Source organism: Chrysochloris asiatica, unplaced genomic scaffold (genome assembly GCF_000296735.1).
Source record: "Chrysochloris asiatica unplaced genomic scaffold, ChrAsi1.0 scaffold00065, whole genome shotgun sequence".
Taxonomy (NCBI): Eukaryota; Metazoa; Chordata; class Mammalia; order Afrosoricida; family Chrysochloridae; genus Chrysochloris; species Chrysochloris asiatica.
The window spans coordinates 6,929,435-6,947,577 of NW_006408583.1; the positions used below are offsets into that span (position 1 = coordinate 6,929,435).

The 18,143-nt window shown below is 41.5% G+C and overlaps 1 protein-coding gene across 2 annotated transcripts in view; it reads left to right on the plus strand.

The window, feature by feature from the left end:
- Positions 1-18,143, plus strand: part of SLC24A2 (solute carrier family 24 (sodium/potassium/calcium exchanger), member 2) — a 313,314-nt gene that overhangs the window by 234,913 nt on the left and 60,258 nt on the right. The window contains exon 4 of one of the 2 annotated variants that reach the window (XM_006864468.1): positions 12,007-12,057. The exons of the other annotated variant lie outside the window; for it this stretch is intronic. Within the exon in view, the coding sequence (XP_006864530.1) occupies positions 12,007-12,057 (51 nt within the window). The remainder of the gene's footprint in view (positions 1-12,006; positions 12,058-18,143) is intronic. 2 annotated transcript variants of the gene reach the window in all.

Sequence of the window (18,143 nt, forward strand, 5' to 3'; positions counted from 1 at the left end):
TTTTTTTAACCATCTTTAACAATATTATCTTTCTTGAAAAACCATCTAAAAAAGAAGAGATCAGAAAGAACGTTGGCTATCCAACCAAAACTCTGAATTTATACACATAAAGGCAAGAATAATGACAATGGTGGTGGTGATGTGTCGTGGAGTCGGTTCCGACCCATAGCGACCCTGTACAAGGTTTCTGAGGCTGTGAATCTTTACAGGAGCAGAAAGCCTCATCTTTCTCCCGTGGAACAGCTGGTAGTTTCAAATGGCTGACTTTGTAATTCACAGCCCGATTCGTAATCACTACGCTACCAGAGCTCCTTGACTGTAAGAATAACTATTATTTATTCCTAGTGACTATACACTTATTATGGACCAGACACATGCTAAGCATTTTATACAAATTAGATCATTGAATCATCACATCAATCTATGAGCTAGGAATGTCTGTTATAACCATTTTACTAACAAGGATACTGAAGGTTAGCTTACCTAAATAATTTCTCCAAGGACACTAGGGAAACGGTTGATGGAGCCACATTCAATTCCAGACTTGTTGGGCCCCAGAGCCTACTCCCTTTATAGAAAAAGAACCCTGGTATGGCGCTGTAGGATAATCACTGGACTACAAGGTCAGTTTGAACAGCAAGGTCAGTGGTTCAAACTCACGAGCTGCTCCTCAGAAACGCTACACAGGGTTGCTATGAGTCAGAACCAACTTGACAGTACTTAACAACAACAACATTTCCTCCAAACAACATGGAGTCCCTTTGAGCTTTCCTTGAAAAATCAGAACTTACAGACCCTTGGATCATCTTGTTCCCTGTGTCACATCAGGTGTCATCCATCAGGCCCCTGACTCACGGTGACCCATGCACAGCAGAATGAAACACTACCCGGTGCTGTGCCGTGCTCATGATTGGCTGCAGACCAGGCAGTTGTGTTCCACAGAGCTTTCATTGGCTGATATTCAGAAGTGTTTCTTCCCAGTCCATCACAGTCTGGAAGTTTCTCTGGAACAACTTCAGCAATACACAAGCCCCCAATGAGAGATGGGTGAAGGCTGTACATAAAGTATACTGACCCAGAACCAAACCTGGGTTCTTGCATGGAAAGTGAGAACTCCTTTAAATATTATCAGTGACCTCCACACACCTGATGTCATATTACATCAAAAGTACATAAAATTCCAAATAGATTTCCTTTCAATTTGTCATATTTTTTCATTCTTCTCCTTTTCCCTGTTTTTCCTCCAAGATAAATTTGTGTAAAGAATACTGTATCAAGAATTTAATCCTGACTGGTCACTTAACTATGACTTATGTTACCCGAGTCAAATCATCACTCACATGACTTTGGCCCAATCAGAGAATGATGGTTCCCATATATTGGATACCTCTAATGTTCCAGGCACCATGTGAAGCCCCTTATAACACAGTGATGTCATACTAGTATTGTCCCCATTTTATAAATGAGGAAACCAAGGTAGATACTGAAAGGCTAAATAGTTGATACAAGGGTGCACAGCTGAAAGAAATAAAGTCAAGACTAGACTCCATGTCTGTTGACTCCAAAGCTTATACTGTACTAGAAGAGTTTTCTGTTCCTCATCATAGGCATTGCTATTGTTATTAAGTGCCATCGAGTCAATTCCAACTCATAGCGACTTTGTACAGGGTTTCCTACGAACAGCTGGTGGGCTTAAACCCACAGTGCAGTTCTTATCTTACAACATTAGGTCTCTTAATATCAGGTTCACTCTGATTTTGTGAAGATCAGAAGACTGCTATCAGTGGGAGCTTCCTGATTTATTTGAAGGAAAACCAATATTAAAGGCATATTTAATGAATATTATGTGCCAGTTATGTGTTAAGTACCTGTAATACTCACCACAACCCTATTAGACAATTAATATTATTCCCATTTTATGTAAATGCAGAATTGAATCTCAAAGAGGTCAGGTTACTTGCCCAAGGTTGCATAGCTAGTAAGTGGTAGACCCATTGTCAAGTTCAGTAGGCTCCACACTACCCATCTAGCAGTGTTGCCACTTGCTTTTCTCCTTCCCTTTAGAGGAAAAAGGAAACATCTTAACAAAATATCAGTCTTTAAAATTATCTAAAAATTGCTCAAGAACAAAGATGTCAGTTTGAAGACCAAGGTGAGGCGAGCCTGACCCAAGTCATGGTATTTTCAATAGCCTCAGATGCATGTGAAAGTGGATGATGAATAAGGAAGACCATAGAAGAATTGCTGCAGTGATGATGTTGGAGAAGAGTATTAAAAGTGCCATGGACTGCCAAAAGAACAAACAAATCTGTGTTGGAAGAAGTACAGTCAGAATGTTCCTTAGAAGCCAGGATGGCAAGACTTTGTCTCGCATACTTTGGACATATTGTCAGGAAGGACCAGTCCCTGGAGGACGTCATGCTTGGTAAACTGGAGGGACAGCAAAAAAGAGGAAGGACCCCCCCCACACACACACACACACACACACAATGAGATGGCTTGCCACAGTGGCAGTAGCAATGGGCTCAAGTGTAACAAAGATTGTTAGGAAGGTGCAGGGCCGGCCAATGTTTCCTTCTGTTGTGCATAGCTTCTCTATGAGTCAGCACCAACTCAACAGCACTTAACAACTACAGCAATTGTCTATGAAGCTCTTAATGACACACCTACAAGGATCCTCATGAAAGTCAGAAAATCTTTCAGCCACACTATTTTGGATTGACTCTCTTGCCTAGGAGCTCTGGTAGCGTAGTTGTTACGAATTGGGCTGCGAACCTCAGGGTCAGCAGTTCGAAACTACCAGCTGCAGATTCACAGCCTCAGAAACTCTGTACAGAGTTTCTATGAGTCAGAACCAACTCCACGGCACGTAACAACAACTCTTGCCTAGAAGCAGCTCTGGTGGCATAACGGGTTATGTGTTGGCTGCTAACCACAAGGTCGGCAATTCGAATCTACCATCCACTCCTCAGGAGGTACATGCGGTTTCTGCTTCTATAAAAATGTACAGACTCAGAAACTCTATACAGAATCATTATGAGTTAGAACCATCTTGACAGCACATAACTACCACCACCATCTCTTACCTACGTTGCTCATTGTTTTTCTTTAGAAAATCCCTAGAAAGGATAGTCTAGAAATCTATTCAATCCACCCTGTATCTTTTCCCTCTCCAACCCACCTCCAAAGGTAAACAGCAGAATAGCTTATCTAGGTCTGATTTTTCTTGCTTGATCATCAAGGGCATGTAAAATATGGTGAAATATGGCCTGAGCCAACTCCCCATAGGACAGAAATCAGTAACCACAGATATTGCTAAGCAACACTACAAAGGAGCAAGGCTGCAAATTAGGTGACAAATTTATAAGAAGTCAGAGCGTCTAGAGATTCACTTGGGCATTTCATTAGGAACCATCTGGATGACCCACAGTAATGACCACACATTATTGTTCACTGTTCAAGGATGATTATTCCCACATAATGATACTGGTACCTCCCTTGGTGATCCTAATCCACAGTCAGAAACTTCTATTCTATTTTCCAGAACCCAGATATTTTTCTGAAAGATCACTGGGAACAGTTACACCTAATGAGAAATTTCCATTCCTCCCCAAAATAAAACTGAAAACAGAACCAAAAAATTACCCCCTTTGGCTTGTGTAATGGTGGGCAGACACATGTGTAAAGGAGTGAATTAGCCACGGGGCTATCGCAGCTGAGTCCACTTTGACATGGACTCCTCCTCAGTGGTCCCAGAGGAGCGTGAATTAGTGTGACTCTGTTTGCTTCTAAGCTGGCGATGAACGAGCTGTGGTGCCTACACCAGTTGAGGGATGTAATTGTCAAGGGAGACAAGGAAGTGAGCCACAGTCCTTAACCTTCTGGAGGGAGATGGGTGGTCTCATTTAGTCAGTCAATCATTTATTCAACTAATATTTATAAGAAAATTGGATTAAGCAAATTGATTTTAAACCAAGGGTTACAAATTTTCCCGGAGTATGTTCTAAAATTTGAAATTAGTTGACCTTTAAAAAATCAGATTTCACATAAAAAGCCAAGTTTCTGGCTTCCTTTGGATAATCAAAACTATGCCTGCATTCCACTGAGTAGCTGCTTCCCTTTTAGAGGTATGCACTGTCCAATTTTCCATAATCTCCACCACCTCCTAATGCTTTCCCAAGTCCATTTCATTCACCTACATACCTGGCTCCCAGAGGAAATTATTCCTTAGTGCTTTGTCAGCATGCCTGCTACACTCCAGGTACTGGGCCACATGCTGAGAATTGTTCTGACTCCTGATTTGGCCACAGATGTGCTATCAATATTTCCTGGGGTTGGGGGCCACAGAATAATGTTAGCCAATGGGCATAAACAATATGGAGAACTGTTGTTGATACATGCCAGTTGAGTTGGTCTTGATTTATAGTGACCCTGTGTGGGGTTCCCAAGGAGAGGTTGGTGGGCTAGAACCACCAACCCTGGGGTAAGCAGTCCAGTGTTTATTCAACAGTGCCACACAGAGAGTGGATAGCCAAACAGGGCAGCAATACCATGAGTACAGGAAGGTTGAAAAGGGCGAGCATTTCATGACATTCAGAGGGTATGACAATTAGATCATAGAGCTCGAAGTGTGTATCTGTGTGTTCACCTTGACTACTTGAAACTCAACAACTGACAAAGCCTAACCCCCAAATTCATCCCTTTGTTTCCACTTGTAATGTTTTTACCTTGCTTCTAAAAGCCTAAGTGTGAGATTCAGTCTCCTAGAACAAAAAGAAATCCTCATTAGCATGGATTTGGAAGATTCGGGTGTGAAAGGAACGCCATACGGAAAAGCATCTCTGTTCACAGCTTGTGTCTGACTTATCTGTGTGCCACATGTTGAGTACAGCTGTCCCTGGACAGACATGGGCACATTTAAGGGCATCTTCAGGAAGCTGAACATGCGAACACCAATCCCCCACAGAAAGTTAAGCAGCGTTTCTGCAATGAGTCAGTATTTTGATAACTTTTTTTGTATATGATTTTGAATTTGAAGGTTAAAATATTCCTTTCCTTCTGACTTGAGTGAGAAACGAGGAATTGTGGTGTTTCCTCACTTAACCTCAGTCTCTTGAAGGTTTCCTATTTTTTTAAGTTTTAAAAATGTACTTTCCCAGGCATGAACATTTGATATAAAGAATAATGACTTTAAAAAGCCATTTAATGGGAAGCCATTAATTTTATTGGTCACTTTTGAGATGAATTTTTTTTAAATTAGGCTATAATAGAAGACATCATTTAACTCAGAATTCATGTTTACTTTAATTCATATTTTCACAGAATAGGACAAGAGGAAAAAGAGATCATTTTAACCCAGAAATGTTGTTAGAAACTTAAAAATTGTATAAATCTACAAATATAAGTGTTATACTTACAGGGCATAGAATGGGAAATTACAAATAGTCGACCCTTATACTGTCTATTCACAAAACTTCCAAACACGTTGTCCCAATATCAAAAATAAATTTACCAATGTGCAATAATAATCATCATAATACACCTTTGGAGCCCTGGTGTGGTGCTCTAGGTTGCTGCTCCTTGGAAACCCTATTCAGGGTCACTATGAGGACACTTAACAACAGCAACAATAATACACCTTCAGGCTAAGACACTGATACTGGGAAACATGATTCTGGAAATTAGCCAAGCAGCCTTTTACTTCAAGTTTTCCTTTTGACAATCTTCCTTGTGGTTAGGGGAGGAAGGAGTCTAGAGGATTTTATTGACTTGCACATGTCAAGTATAGATTGGAGCCCACAGAGATAAGTAGAGTTTAACTGCAGTTTAACCAGGAATCCCTAGGTGGCACCAGCAGTTGAACACTTAACTACTAATCAAGAGGTTGGTGGTTCAAATCCACCCAGAGGCACCTTAGAAAAAAGGTCCAGCAATCTACTTCCAAAAGATCACAGCCATGAAAACCCTGTAGAATACAGTTCTTCTCTGAAATATGTGGGCTCACTCTGAGACAAAACTGATTCGATGGCTACGGGTAACTGGTAGGGTCTAACTACCATGTACTGGGCTAAGTCAGATATTCATGGTGCCCCTTTGGCAGATAATGAAGAGGAATCTGAGCATATCTGTGCCACCTCCATGCAAGTGCTTTATAGACATTTTCTCATTGGATCCTCTCCCAGATCCTCCTGAGAATAAGTATTGCTTGCTCTTATCTCCATTTTACAAAAGAAGAGATTGGGGCTCAAGGAGGTAGACACGCCATTTAGTCACCCAGCTCATAAATAGTAGAGCCACTTTGTCTGTTTTACTCAGAAGTATTCCTAACCTTGATCATGATGCTGTGGGCATATCAGACATGAGTGCCAACCTTCCTGCCTTCCGAAGACCCACAGACCAAAGCATCCAGAGCCTCTTGTCAGCTGGGAATGTGTGTCCGTAGACTTTATTTTTTAAATAAGCAAGCAAAGTACTCTTCTAAATTCTGTTGGGAGGGATCTGTAGAGAAACATGGTACCTGGCTCTAAGACACTGAAAGCCTAGTGGGGGAGAGTGGTTTGCATACAAATACTAGAAGGGGAGGTGTCTATATACCAACCAGGAATGCTAATGTGATGAATTCAGTTCACTTTTCAACTGCTCCCACAGGCTGTGGTCCATACTTCAACTTTCCAATAGATCTGAAAGTAGACGAGCCAAATTGATCAAGAAGTTTCTTTAAATACGGCACCAATATAAAATCTTTAGAAGGGTATTGATTCTTTTACAGAAAAAAAAAAAAACCTGTGTAAAAGACTTTCTCTAAGTGCACTGCTTCATGTTGCAGGGACTCAACTTTGCTTCTTTTTATGGTTTTTGCAATAATAGGGTTTCCAAGCCTTTAAATCTTTGTGGGAGCAGAAAGTCTCATCTTTGTCTCATGCAGTAGCTGGTGGACTCGAACCACTAACCTTGTGGCTTGCAGCCTGGTGCTATCATATGGAGTCACCATGCTCTCTGCAATAATAATAATTGCCCTTTATTGGTTGCGTAGCATCTTCATTATCTCATTTATTTCCAAGTACAAACCCACATGTTAGGGACAATTACTATGACCCTTTACAACTGAGAGAACTAGGACTTCGTTGAGATTTGCTCAAAGTCACACAGCTAATTAGTCACAGATCTTGGGTTCAGACCTACACCTGTGTCTTCAAAGCTTGTTCTTGACTCCACTGTGCAACTGGAAATATTTCTTCTATAGGTGTGATGATAGCTACAACTTTACAACTTGATTGTTGTTGTTGTGAAGTGCCATCGAGTCAGTTCCGACCCATAGTGACCCTGTATAGGGTTTCCAAGGAGCAGCTGGTGAGTTTGAACCGCCAACCTTTCAGTTCAAACGGCTTTGCAGTCTGGCGCATTAACCCACAGCGCCACACCAGGACTCCTACAACTTGATAGGTGCACCTTATTAGGTGCTCCTTGACAACTTTAGCAAGATGGTACTATCTATGTTAATTTTTGAATCTTCACACAATTTCTAACAATACCAGAAATAAGCCTAGCTCTTTGATCTAAAATATAATCAAGTTAATCATTATCTTTTCCAACTGCTAACACATAATAAATGCTCATTTTCGTTGACAGCTGTTTTGATTCTAATAAAATGAGGTCATCATAGATGTTTTTATGGACTTTCTGCTTTATACATTAGAACTTCGAGGGTCTAAAACAAGGTGCTCCCACCTGGGAAGTTTTCTGATATGTGACAGAGAATGGCAACAGCTTTGAAAATGGGACCGAGAGAGGTAATATTGGAAAGAGAAATTTGTGTTCCGACCCTTCTTGGGAAAGGAGGAAATTAAGAGTCCAAAACCCTAGTTCTCACTCACTGATTCTTTGAGACTAGAGGCAGGATCCTTATCTTGACTGTGCTGGCCATGAAGTGTGGACAAGAACTCACAGCCACCTCGAAGTCAGGGAGTGAAGTGGAAGGAAGTGGACAGAGGATTGGTGCAGTGGTCAGCCCTCCTGGAGATCTAGGAGCCTGACATCTGTCTTCAGTGTCTAAGCTTCTACAACAGAAATGCCACATGTGACTGGCTTTCACAAACAGAGAAGTATTCCCTCACAGTTTCGGAGGGTGGGAGTCCTAAATCGGAGCATTGGTTCCAGGCAGGGAAGGCGTTGTCTCTCTGTTCAGACTCTGGAACAAGATCCTCAGCTTTTCTGAGCTTCTGGCCTTGGGCAGGCTCCATGTAGCTTGGCAGCTCTCTTCCCCCATTTTTTCTTCTTTCGTTTGCTTGTTAAATCTTTTATATCATAAAAGAGATTGAATTGATGAACATTGGAGTCTTGACTGCAAGGTTGGAAGTTCAAAGCCACCATCTGCTCCTCTGGAGAAAGATGAGATTTTCTGTTACTGTAAAGATTTACAGCCTTGAAAACCCTATATAGGGTTGCTCTGAGTCAGAATCAACTTGATGGCAGTGGCTGGGTATATTAATCCTGTTTCATTAGCAAAACAAAGACAGCCCATTCCCAGATGGAATTATAAACACAGGAGAGTTTACATGTCATAAATGGGAGGGGACACAATTCAATCCACAACAGTGCCTACAACCTCAGTTGTCCAAATGGCATGAGAGCAAGTGTAATGACCATGAATGGGCAGCAATCATTTGAGATGGTTTAAAGATCATCCCAAACAACAACCACTGAGTTCTGGATCAATTTCTTATGCTATGTTGCAAACCATAAGGTTGACAGTTCAAACCCACCAGCTGTTCCTCAGAAACCCTTTACAGTTCTGCTGTGAGTCAGAAGTGACTCGATAGCACTTACCAACAACATGTAGCCTTGCTAAAGAAGTGTAGACTACAGGCACTAGGTGGTACCCAGAATAACACAGTTACAGGTGAAGTTTAGCTCTTCCCATCCCAGCTTCCTCTTGCTCAGTTGATGCCGTGGACACTGGTGGAGTGGGAATGACAGCGTCCTTCTCAAATCCCTCACTTCCTCTCTCCTCTCCAAAAAGAACTGGCCCAGTTAGAATCCTGATCCAATGATGCTAAAGGCGTCTTGGTTATTCTCTGTGGGAAATGTGCTGATGGAAGACCGTGTTCCCAGGAGGGTTTGTTTTCAGTCCAGAATCCTCTCTCTCATGATCTCTCATCCAGGCTGCCCTGACTGAGAGCACTTCCCATTAGGTGTTTATGGGCTGTCGGACACCCCCCAGCTGTGGGATGCACGCTGACTTATACATGCATTGCTGTTGTTGTTGTCTGCCCTAGTTGCCTGTCTCTGCCCTCTTCCTGCATGTCCTAAAGCCTGGTCCAGGGGAGACTAGGGCCTGGCCCTCAGCAATGTGTCCCACTTAGTATGCTACTGCTGACCATCTGGACAGTATGGAGCGTTGTAGTCACTATCTCATTATCTAGCTGTTATCATTGCTCCAGATGATATTCTAGCAGGCTGGGTTCCTTCTCTGTCATTTTCTGCCTCTGACCAAGTAGCTGGCCTGGTTCCCTTCACTTGGGCAGATATCCTTCCCCCCACCTCCTACCTCACTATGCTTTGTGAGTTGCCAAGTCACCTGTTGTGAATCTCCTTTTTGCTACTTTTATGAATTCTCTTCTACCAGCTTTAATCACATTTTTGTGTGTTCCATTCAAATCTTGTCCCTCTGTCCCATTAGCCATCCAAAGAAACAGCTAAGGACCACTCTGACATCACCACATTGGTAAGAATGTGGAAAATTTGTCAGACACAAGCAGCTTTTATTCCAACTAAGTATACATAAAGTGATATAAAGTGATCATTAAATCATACAATTGTATTTATTTATTGTACTCCACTCTACAGGACATGAAGGAAAAAAAATATCTGCCACAAACAGATGTTTGACTGTTTTGGATTGATATATGAAATAGATGTATTGCAGACAGAGAGGTTTCCAGCAAAAAAGACAGGGCCATGAAAATGCAGCAAGGTATCTTTACTGTGTAGACTATGGTTTCTTTGCAAACACAGAACTGCCTACATTCTATTTCCTGTGCAAATGATAGGAAATGTCAGCTGTATTTTATTGCTTTTCCTCAGAAAAGGAGTAGGGGTTACAAAAAAAATTAAGTGGCTTATATAGTTCACCAATTTCACTGCAAAATTATATACACATACAACACTCTCATTCTGTATGAAGACCTATGTATACCACTATGCACATGTGTCTAATACAGAGGAAAGTATAAGAATTATAATTAGAGGATTGATATGTGTTAAGTTAGGTAAAGGGAATTACAATAAAAGTAAATATTTTTTTTAAAAAAAGAAAGAAAAGTAAGCCAATAGTGGCTTTGTAAATAATAATAATTCCAAACTTGTATAATGTCATAAATAGACTACTGTTCATAAAATACCAGAAAAAAAGACATCTTTCACTGATGGAAATTCCCAGAAGTCAGCAAAACAAATCTTATTATTGATACAAACTCCAATCTCATATTAAAATACCTGCATTCTGTGTAATTTATCAAACAAAATCTATAATAAGCTCATTTCTGCAGAAACAAAGAAGAGGTGATATTTTCTCTCTAAAGCATCTTTTTATATCAGTGCTTTAAAATAACTTCAGGCAAATTTCTAGGCAAGTGGAAAAGAATATGTTTGGATAGATATAGAAGATGGTTGTTTTGTGCCATGAAGTCCATTCCAACTCACAGCGACCCTGCATAGGGTTTCTGAGACTGTAAATCATTACAGGAGCAAAAAGCCTCATCTTTCTCCCATGGAATGGCTGGTAGTTTCTAACTGCTGACCTTGAGGCTAGCAGACCAACTCTTAACTACTACTCTGCCAGAGTTCCTGATAGAATTGATAGATAGATTGATAAAGTATAATATAAACATAGATATACAAATATTTATTATTGTGTTTTAAGTTCAATCCTTCCTCTTGCACACAAAACCCATCATTTCTTAGCAGGTCCTTATGTGGATCCCAGCCACCATCCAAGTGACTAGGCTATGGGAGCATTCTGCAAAGTCACGGGAATATTTTTTTAGTCTAGTTCATTTCTTGATGTATATTGGGAGAGTTGTTATAACCAGGAAAAATATTTTTAACCTGCTCACAGTATGGCTTAAGACAATCAGAACATTTCAGATGAAGAAGAATAAAAATTCCTATTTCAGAACTGATGGAAGGAAACAGGTGCACCCTCATTTCCTTCCTCTCCGCCCACCCCAGCTGCGTGTCCCACCCACTTGTTCACAGCAGTTTGTGTTCTCCGGTGGTTGCCTTCGCAGCCTGAATCTTTGGGTCATCTGCACACAGAGGCGAGGCTGCTGCCTCACCCCCAGCCCCAGCAACAGAAGATGATGTCTTGATCAGGGAGTTGGCAGCTGCATTTTTCTCCTGTCTGAGTCAGGGGCTTGTCCCTAGATTATACTTCCTCCCTCTTCCCCACAGACCACTCTGCACCTTCGGCAGTTCTTCCTAGCACCTGCACACGTGGCCTTCAGTGTTGTCTGTCTAAACTATCAGATAAGACATGAAAGGAAAGGTGAGGAGCTGGTTGTTCACTTTAAGGTTTCCCAGGTAGCCCTCCTTTAACTCTAGAAAGCAATTCTATTGGAGAAGAGCCTCAATGGACCTGAACATCGTCCTTGTTCAGTCCCTTTCTCTTGGAGTGTCACCTCTCTTAACATTACAGGACTGGGCTAGCCCTGCTGTGAAGCTATCTTTGCCAAGTATTCTGTTTTGTCAGATGTTAAAATAACTGTGTCTTCTTCTGTAATGCAGGGCACATCCTATCCCCAGTAGAATAATATATTTTAAGTAATTTCTGAAAATGGGCCGTGAAAGCTGTCTACCACATGGCTCATGTTTGCACATCTCTATATAGTTAGGATTGCAGAATTTGACAGTGTAACTCTGAATCTGATTAATTAAGAATGTGTAAAAACAAAGTTCTTGCATTACAGCTCGTTCCTTATCTTTGTGTCTTTTACTGTGATGTTGTAGAACTTGGATCATATGGAAAACTAAAATATTATGACACAATGACTGAAGAAGGTAAGCATGATTTTAGAATTGTATGCATTCGCTTTTTTTTTTTTTATTTACCGTGTCTATTGCTTTTTTTTTTTTAAGCTCTTTTCTTTTTGCATGACTTCAGTGACATTGTGTAGTTTATGATTCTTTCTGCATCTTTGTCTAGTTTTTGCCATCGTGTTTCTTTGGAATTGGAGGCCTGCAATACCATGGGTAGTTATGTTGTTCCATCCAAACAATCCAAACCATCTTGACTGTGTAGCACTCAGAGCAACAGTGTCAGTGGCGTAGACAGAGCCCCCAGCCCACTGTGTCAGCACAACTCCCCCACACGTTCACAATAACATATAGACACGTTTCCAACACACTTCCAGTTCAGGGAGGCAGAGGATGTATGTTCTGGAGATTTTCTGATCTATGCAGAGGAAGGGGTCATTCTAATGGAACTGTGAACTGAACACCCCAAACCAGCTAGATCCCTGGTTCTGGTGCAGATGGCTGAAGGTTCATGACTTCAATTCCCACAGTCCCTGTTGACAGAGACAAGAGTGAGCATTACTCTGGGTTGTCCAGGCACTGGGATTGCTCTTCAGTCTTTTTTCTTTTATTTGTCAGGTTCCTAGTCTATGAGATTGGGAATATCATTTTAATAATCATTTTCCTTGAGGAAATGAAGCATTGCAGAGATTTCATTTTGAACGTAGTATATTCTCTTATAAGGAGTCCCTGGATGGTCCAAATGGCCAACACACTCAACTGCTAACCATGAGGTGTGAGTCCACCTAGAGGTGACTTGGAAGGAAGACCTAGAGATCTACTTCCAAAAGATGGACCATTTAAAAGCCCTATGGGTCACAGTTCTACTCAGACACACATGGGGTTTCCATCAGTAACAGTTGACTCCAGGACAACTGGTAAACGTTCTCTAAACTCCTCAAGAATGCTTAATTAACAAGCAGCAAAAACCAAACCAGCCTGGCTTGACCTCAGTTCTGTTCCTGCACATATCTGTGGAGATTGTGATCACACCACTAGTACGGATTTATGTGTGCTCACAAATCAATTTTAGTGAGTATCTGATTTTGCAGCTATGGAATCCATGAATCAGATGACCAACTGTACTTACTAATGGAGCCCCAGCTCTATCCCAGAAGACAGCCTTGCCCCAGTCAGAATGCTCTGGGTTAGGGTCAGGAACCACTTTCTGCATCAAGTTCACAATGAAACAGCAACTTGAAAATGTTGAATTCTTGTAAAGGGAGTTGTCCTATTGCCCTGTACCCCAATGACACCCTGCATATACCTTCACCATTTGAATCATAGATAATATATGTAAAGTATGAAAACAGTTTTGTGGTTTGATACTGGCAAGAAACGAAACAGTATCTCCCTAGGGGAATCATCTAATTGCATCCTTCTCCATAAGAGAAACTCCCAAGTGTGTTGCATATCTTGTTTCAGCTTCCAGTATTTCTAAGTTGCCTTAGCTTGCCAAAAGATCTCCTAGTTGCTTTGCATGCAAGTGGAACATCTCGCAGCTCTACGAGGAAGCCCCTCCTTATTATTTCTGGCCCTCCTCTGCTGCTCTCCCTGTGCTTTAAATTAACCACTGTGATGTGTTCTAAAGCAGCAAGACTCTATTGGGATCTCAGAACTGAGCCCTGTAGGCATCCAGGACCCTTCCAGCCACTTGGTGTAGGTCCTTGGGCATCAAGAGGTCCAAGTGCAAACTGCCACCTGCAGGAGAGCATCCTACCATGAAGGGGGAAGAAAAGGCAAGCCATGGCTTAAAGGAAGACTTGGTCCCAGTGATCATTTTTACCCCAAATCTTTGGACTACTTCTATTTTTGTTGTTGACTGGCATGAAAAGCTGAAGACTTGGAACTCACTGATATGAGAGCCCCCAGCCTCGTCTTCATGTCCCCTATCTGTCCTGTTACCACCCTTTGCTTTCTCTCTTTGGTCTTTGCAGTCCTTTGCCTTCCTGTTGCTATTGCAGCTTCTGCCTCCCTGTTCCCTCAGTTCCCATTTCCACTGTACTCTGTTCCTTTTTTGCCTCTTTCCACACCCATCTGAGCAAACATTGCCATCCAAGAGCACCCTTTCTTTTTCTTCCCCACATCAGACAATTCAAGATCACGGCAAAATGGAACCCGCTACCTCCAATCTGATGATATCATTTGGTAACCACTGGGTGTTCTAGGCAGGAAACAAAGTCAAAATGATGTCTGTAGTGAGAACCATGGTTGACCCATAGAAAGACTGTGAATTGTATGGTAGGGCCCCCATGGGTCGCCTTTCATAAGCCTTAGCCTTCTCTTGACTTTCTCGTCCCTTCTTGAAAATCCCATGTGTTCCATTCTTGGCTTAAAATGCATCCCCACCACAATGTTAGGCAATATTTTTAAAGTGCATTCTGGGAAATCCTAGTTTCCATATGATGTCAGTAGAAATGTTGTAACAACCTGGATGAGATTGATTTCGCAGTTAAATGAGTGCAGGGAACTAATGAGCTAAATTAAATAGGTTTCTTTACCAGAACCTTCAACTTGCTACCAGGCACTGTAGCATCTACTAGGGAATCATCAAGAGGGGCGGAGTCTGCAGTGTTTTCAGCTCCTTTGATCAGAGTACCCTTTATTGCGTGTGCTATTTTGGAAATGCTAATTAAGGTGCTAACCTTCACCTGGTAAACTATTAACACTCCTTCTGAACACACAACCATTTCTATCAGGTGCTTGTAGAAAGGACATTTGGAGCAAGTGTCTCTGTCTAGCCACCTCAAATCACACCCTCTGCCAATGGGTTCCATGACAAGCAAGGCCTGAGGTCAGCCTCATTCTGGGATCCCGTCTATTAGACTCAACACCAGCTAAGTAAAGTCAGATGTGACACCTGCCATGTGCACATTCCTCAAACTCTCAAGGGCCTTACCCCTTTCATTAAAGAATAAGAACAGCATTTTTTCCCCACAATTCTAGAAATGTTACTAGCTCTCGAATAGGGTTATATTGCAATTATGCATATGGGCTAGTCATTATAACTGTTTCCAAGGAATTCTCTGGATGGTGTGCGAGGTCAGCTGCTTTCAGTGAAGCCTATCCCCAACCCTCAAAGTGGATCAGATAGAAAAAGGGATTCTATGTACCACCCCTTTTCTTAAGAGGATTTTAGTGATGATTTAGAAACATTGAGAATTAGCCCCATGTACTCAGGTGATTACTTTTTAGCATCTACTCTGTACAAGTTATTCCGCTAGGTACTCGGGGAAACACAGGCTAAAGTAAGTGGACAGATTCCTCCCATGGGTTTTACAAACCAGGGGGAGGAGTAAAACTCAGCAACTACTGAGCCACCAAAAAGAAAATGGTAAGTATCATGGTGGTGGTGGCTATGTGCCGTGGAGTCGGTTCCGACTCATAGCGACCCTGTACAGGGTTTCCGAGGCTATAAATCTTTACGGGAGCAGAACTCCCTATCTTTCTCCTGCAGAACAGCTGGTAGTTTTGAACTGCTGACCTTGCGGTTTGCAGCCCGATTCATAACCACTACGCTACCAGGTGCTCAAAAAAGGATGACAGATTACAGAGGGAGATGGCTTTCAACTGGAGAGGCCATGGAAGATTGTGTGAAGGGAATCTTTGAACTGGGCCCTAAGGAGGTGGTAGATTATAGATAATGGAATCAATTGGGAATAGCAATGGCAAGGACCTGCAGGCAGAGGGGAGAGGAAGTACAGCAAGTTCTCCAAAACTGACTGGGTGCTGCATTATATTGTCTACATCTTTTCATCCTCATAATGATCATGCACAGAAGATATCATTGAAGTTGAGAAAACCAAGCCTCAAAGCAGTCTTTTACTGGATGAGGAAACTAAGGTTCACAGAGGTAAAGTAACAAGACTTGGGGCTCAGAGTTAGAAAGTGGTGATGGGAAACTGAGTCACCCCAGAGCCCCTACCCTTTCAACTCCTCTGTTGTTTGCTGCACAAGGTGGGTCTGAAGAACAAGCATGGCTCAAATTGGCTATAGTTTATGGAGTGGGAAGATGAAAGCTTAATGAGGCCCAGGTCGTGGGGAAGATTTGCACCATAGACTTAAGAACATAACCATCATAGGTTAGACAATGGTGAGCTAGAGAATAAAATGGGTACCCCTCCTTGAACACTTTACCATAAAACATTGATTTGTATGTGTACGCTTAGACACCAGGCAAAATTATAACACTTGCAAAATCACCCTGGCCTCAGAATTTATTTCCTTCCTCCCTTGTCACTCAAGTGCCCCAGAATCTAAACAAAAGTAGCCCAAGACAAGCCAACTAGAATTTCATCCACTCACTCCTTCATCCTCTCATGTGTTAACGTTCACTATGTACCAGACACTAGATTAAGTATGAGGCCTGTGGAGGTTAAAGACAATCCTTCTCCTGAGGAGCTCACTATCTAGTGGACCACACAAGCAGAGTGATGAGTGGACATTTTACTCTACCTTGGAAAATGCGGGCAGGCTCCTCAGTGTCTCCACTGCCTTGTTTCTCCTTCCCAAGACGGCAATCTATCTTAGCAGCCACTTGGTACTCATGTGTTCACTTAATAGCAATTGAGCACCTACTCCATACAAGACATTTACTAGTCCTGGCAGATTAGTGAGCACCACTTTTCCTGGGCACTATATTTGCTTTCATAACAAGACCTTTCTGGGAATACAAACAAATGACTCTAGGGAGGCATCGAGGCCTTTGGTGATTTCATATACTACAATGTGGGCACCACCCCCTTTATCTCCTCATAAGGCAATTCTCTACATTCTTAGAAAAGCAACTTCTAATTTTTACTTAAATCTAATAAACCGTAGTTTTATTCTCATCTGAAGAGACCCAAATTCCAGAGCATTCTCACTCTAGAAAATTATTTCTCAATACAACATCACTTCAAATGGAAATGCTGAAAGTCAGTTCAAAAGAAAAAACACATTTGTGTGAAAACCACAGATGAGTTAAAAGAAGAGATCTTTCCATCAATGGCAGTGTCCATAACGTGTGATTTTCTTTTGTAGATAATGAGACATGCTGATAGGTAGGTAGACAGACATCCTTACTAACATGGGTTTCAGCCACTATCCCAACACAGAAGGTTCCTATGAAACATTTCGTAATCCAAAGTGGCATAAAATAAACAAGCAATCCATGTATACTGAATCAGAATCTATGTTTTTAACAGGATCTATTAGACTCGTAAGAAGAAATAGCTACACGCATCCACTAATAATCAGAATGTAGAGTATGTGAAGTAGGAATCTAGGAAAATTGAAAATCATCAATGAAATGGAACACACACCAACTGAGACCCTAAACACTCATGAGCTGAATTGGACTGACATTGGCTATTTTCACTTGGGCAACCATATGCCAGAAAAGACCAATTGAAGAGGAATGGTGTTACATTCATCATCACAAAGAACATTTCAAAATTTATCTTGAGGTACAATACTATTAGTAGTAGAATACTATCTATACACCTACAAAGAAGATCAGAGTCCAGGTGTGGCACTGTAGGATAAGCACTAGACTGCTAACCAACCACAGGCTGATGATTCAAATCTACCAACTGTTTCTTGAAACACTATGCAGGGTCACTATGAGTCAGAACTGACTTGACAGCAGTTAGCAACAACGAAGAAAACCATGAAGGATCGGTTATTGGAAAATATAGCCTTGGTGACAGAAATGATACTTTAGATTGCATGACAGAATCCTGCAAGACTTATTCATTGCAAATACCATTTTTCAACAACATGAATGGTGACTGTACACATGTGCCTCACCAGATAGAATGCATAGGAATTAAATAAATCAACTCCAGCTATGAAATGAGAAAATGGAGAAGCTCAATATCATCAGCCAAAATAAGGCCAGGAACCAACCACAGAACTGACCATCAATTGCTCACTTACAAGTTTAGGCTGAAGTTCAAAACAAATGTAAACTCGTCAACAAGAGCCAAAATACAACCTTGAGTATATCCCATAGACATTTAAAAGACCATCCCAAAAGTAGATTTGATGCATTAAACACTAATGACCAGAAACCAGAGGAGTGGTGGGAT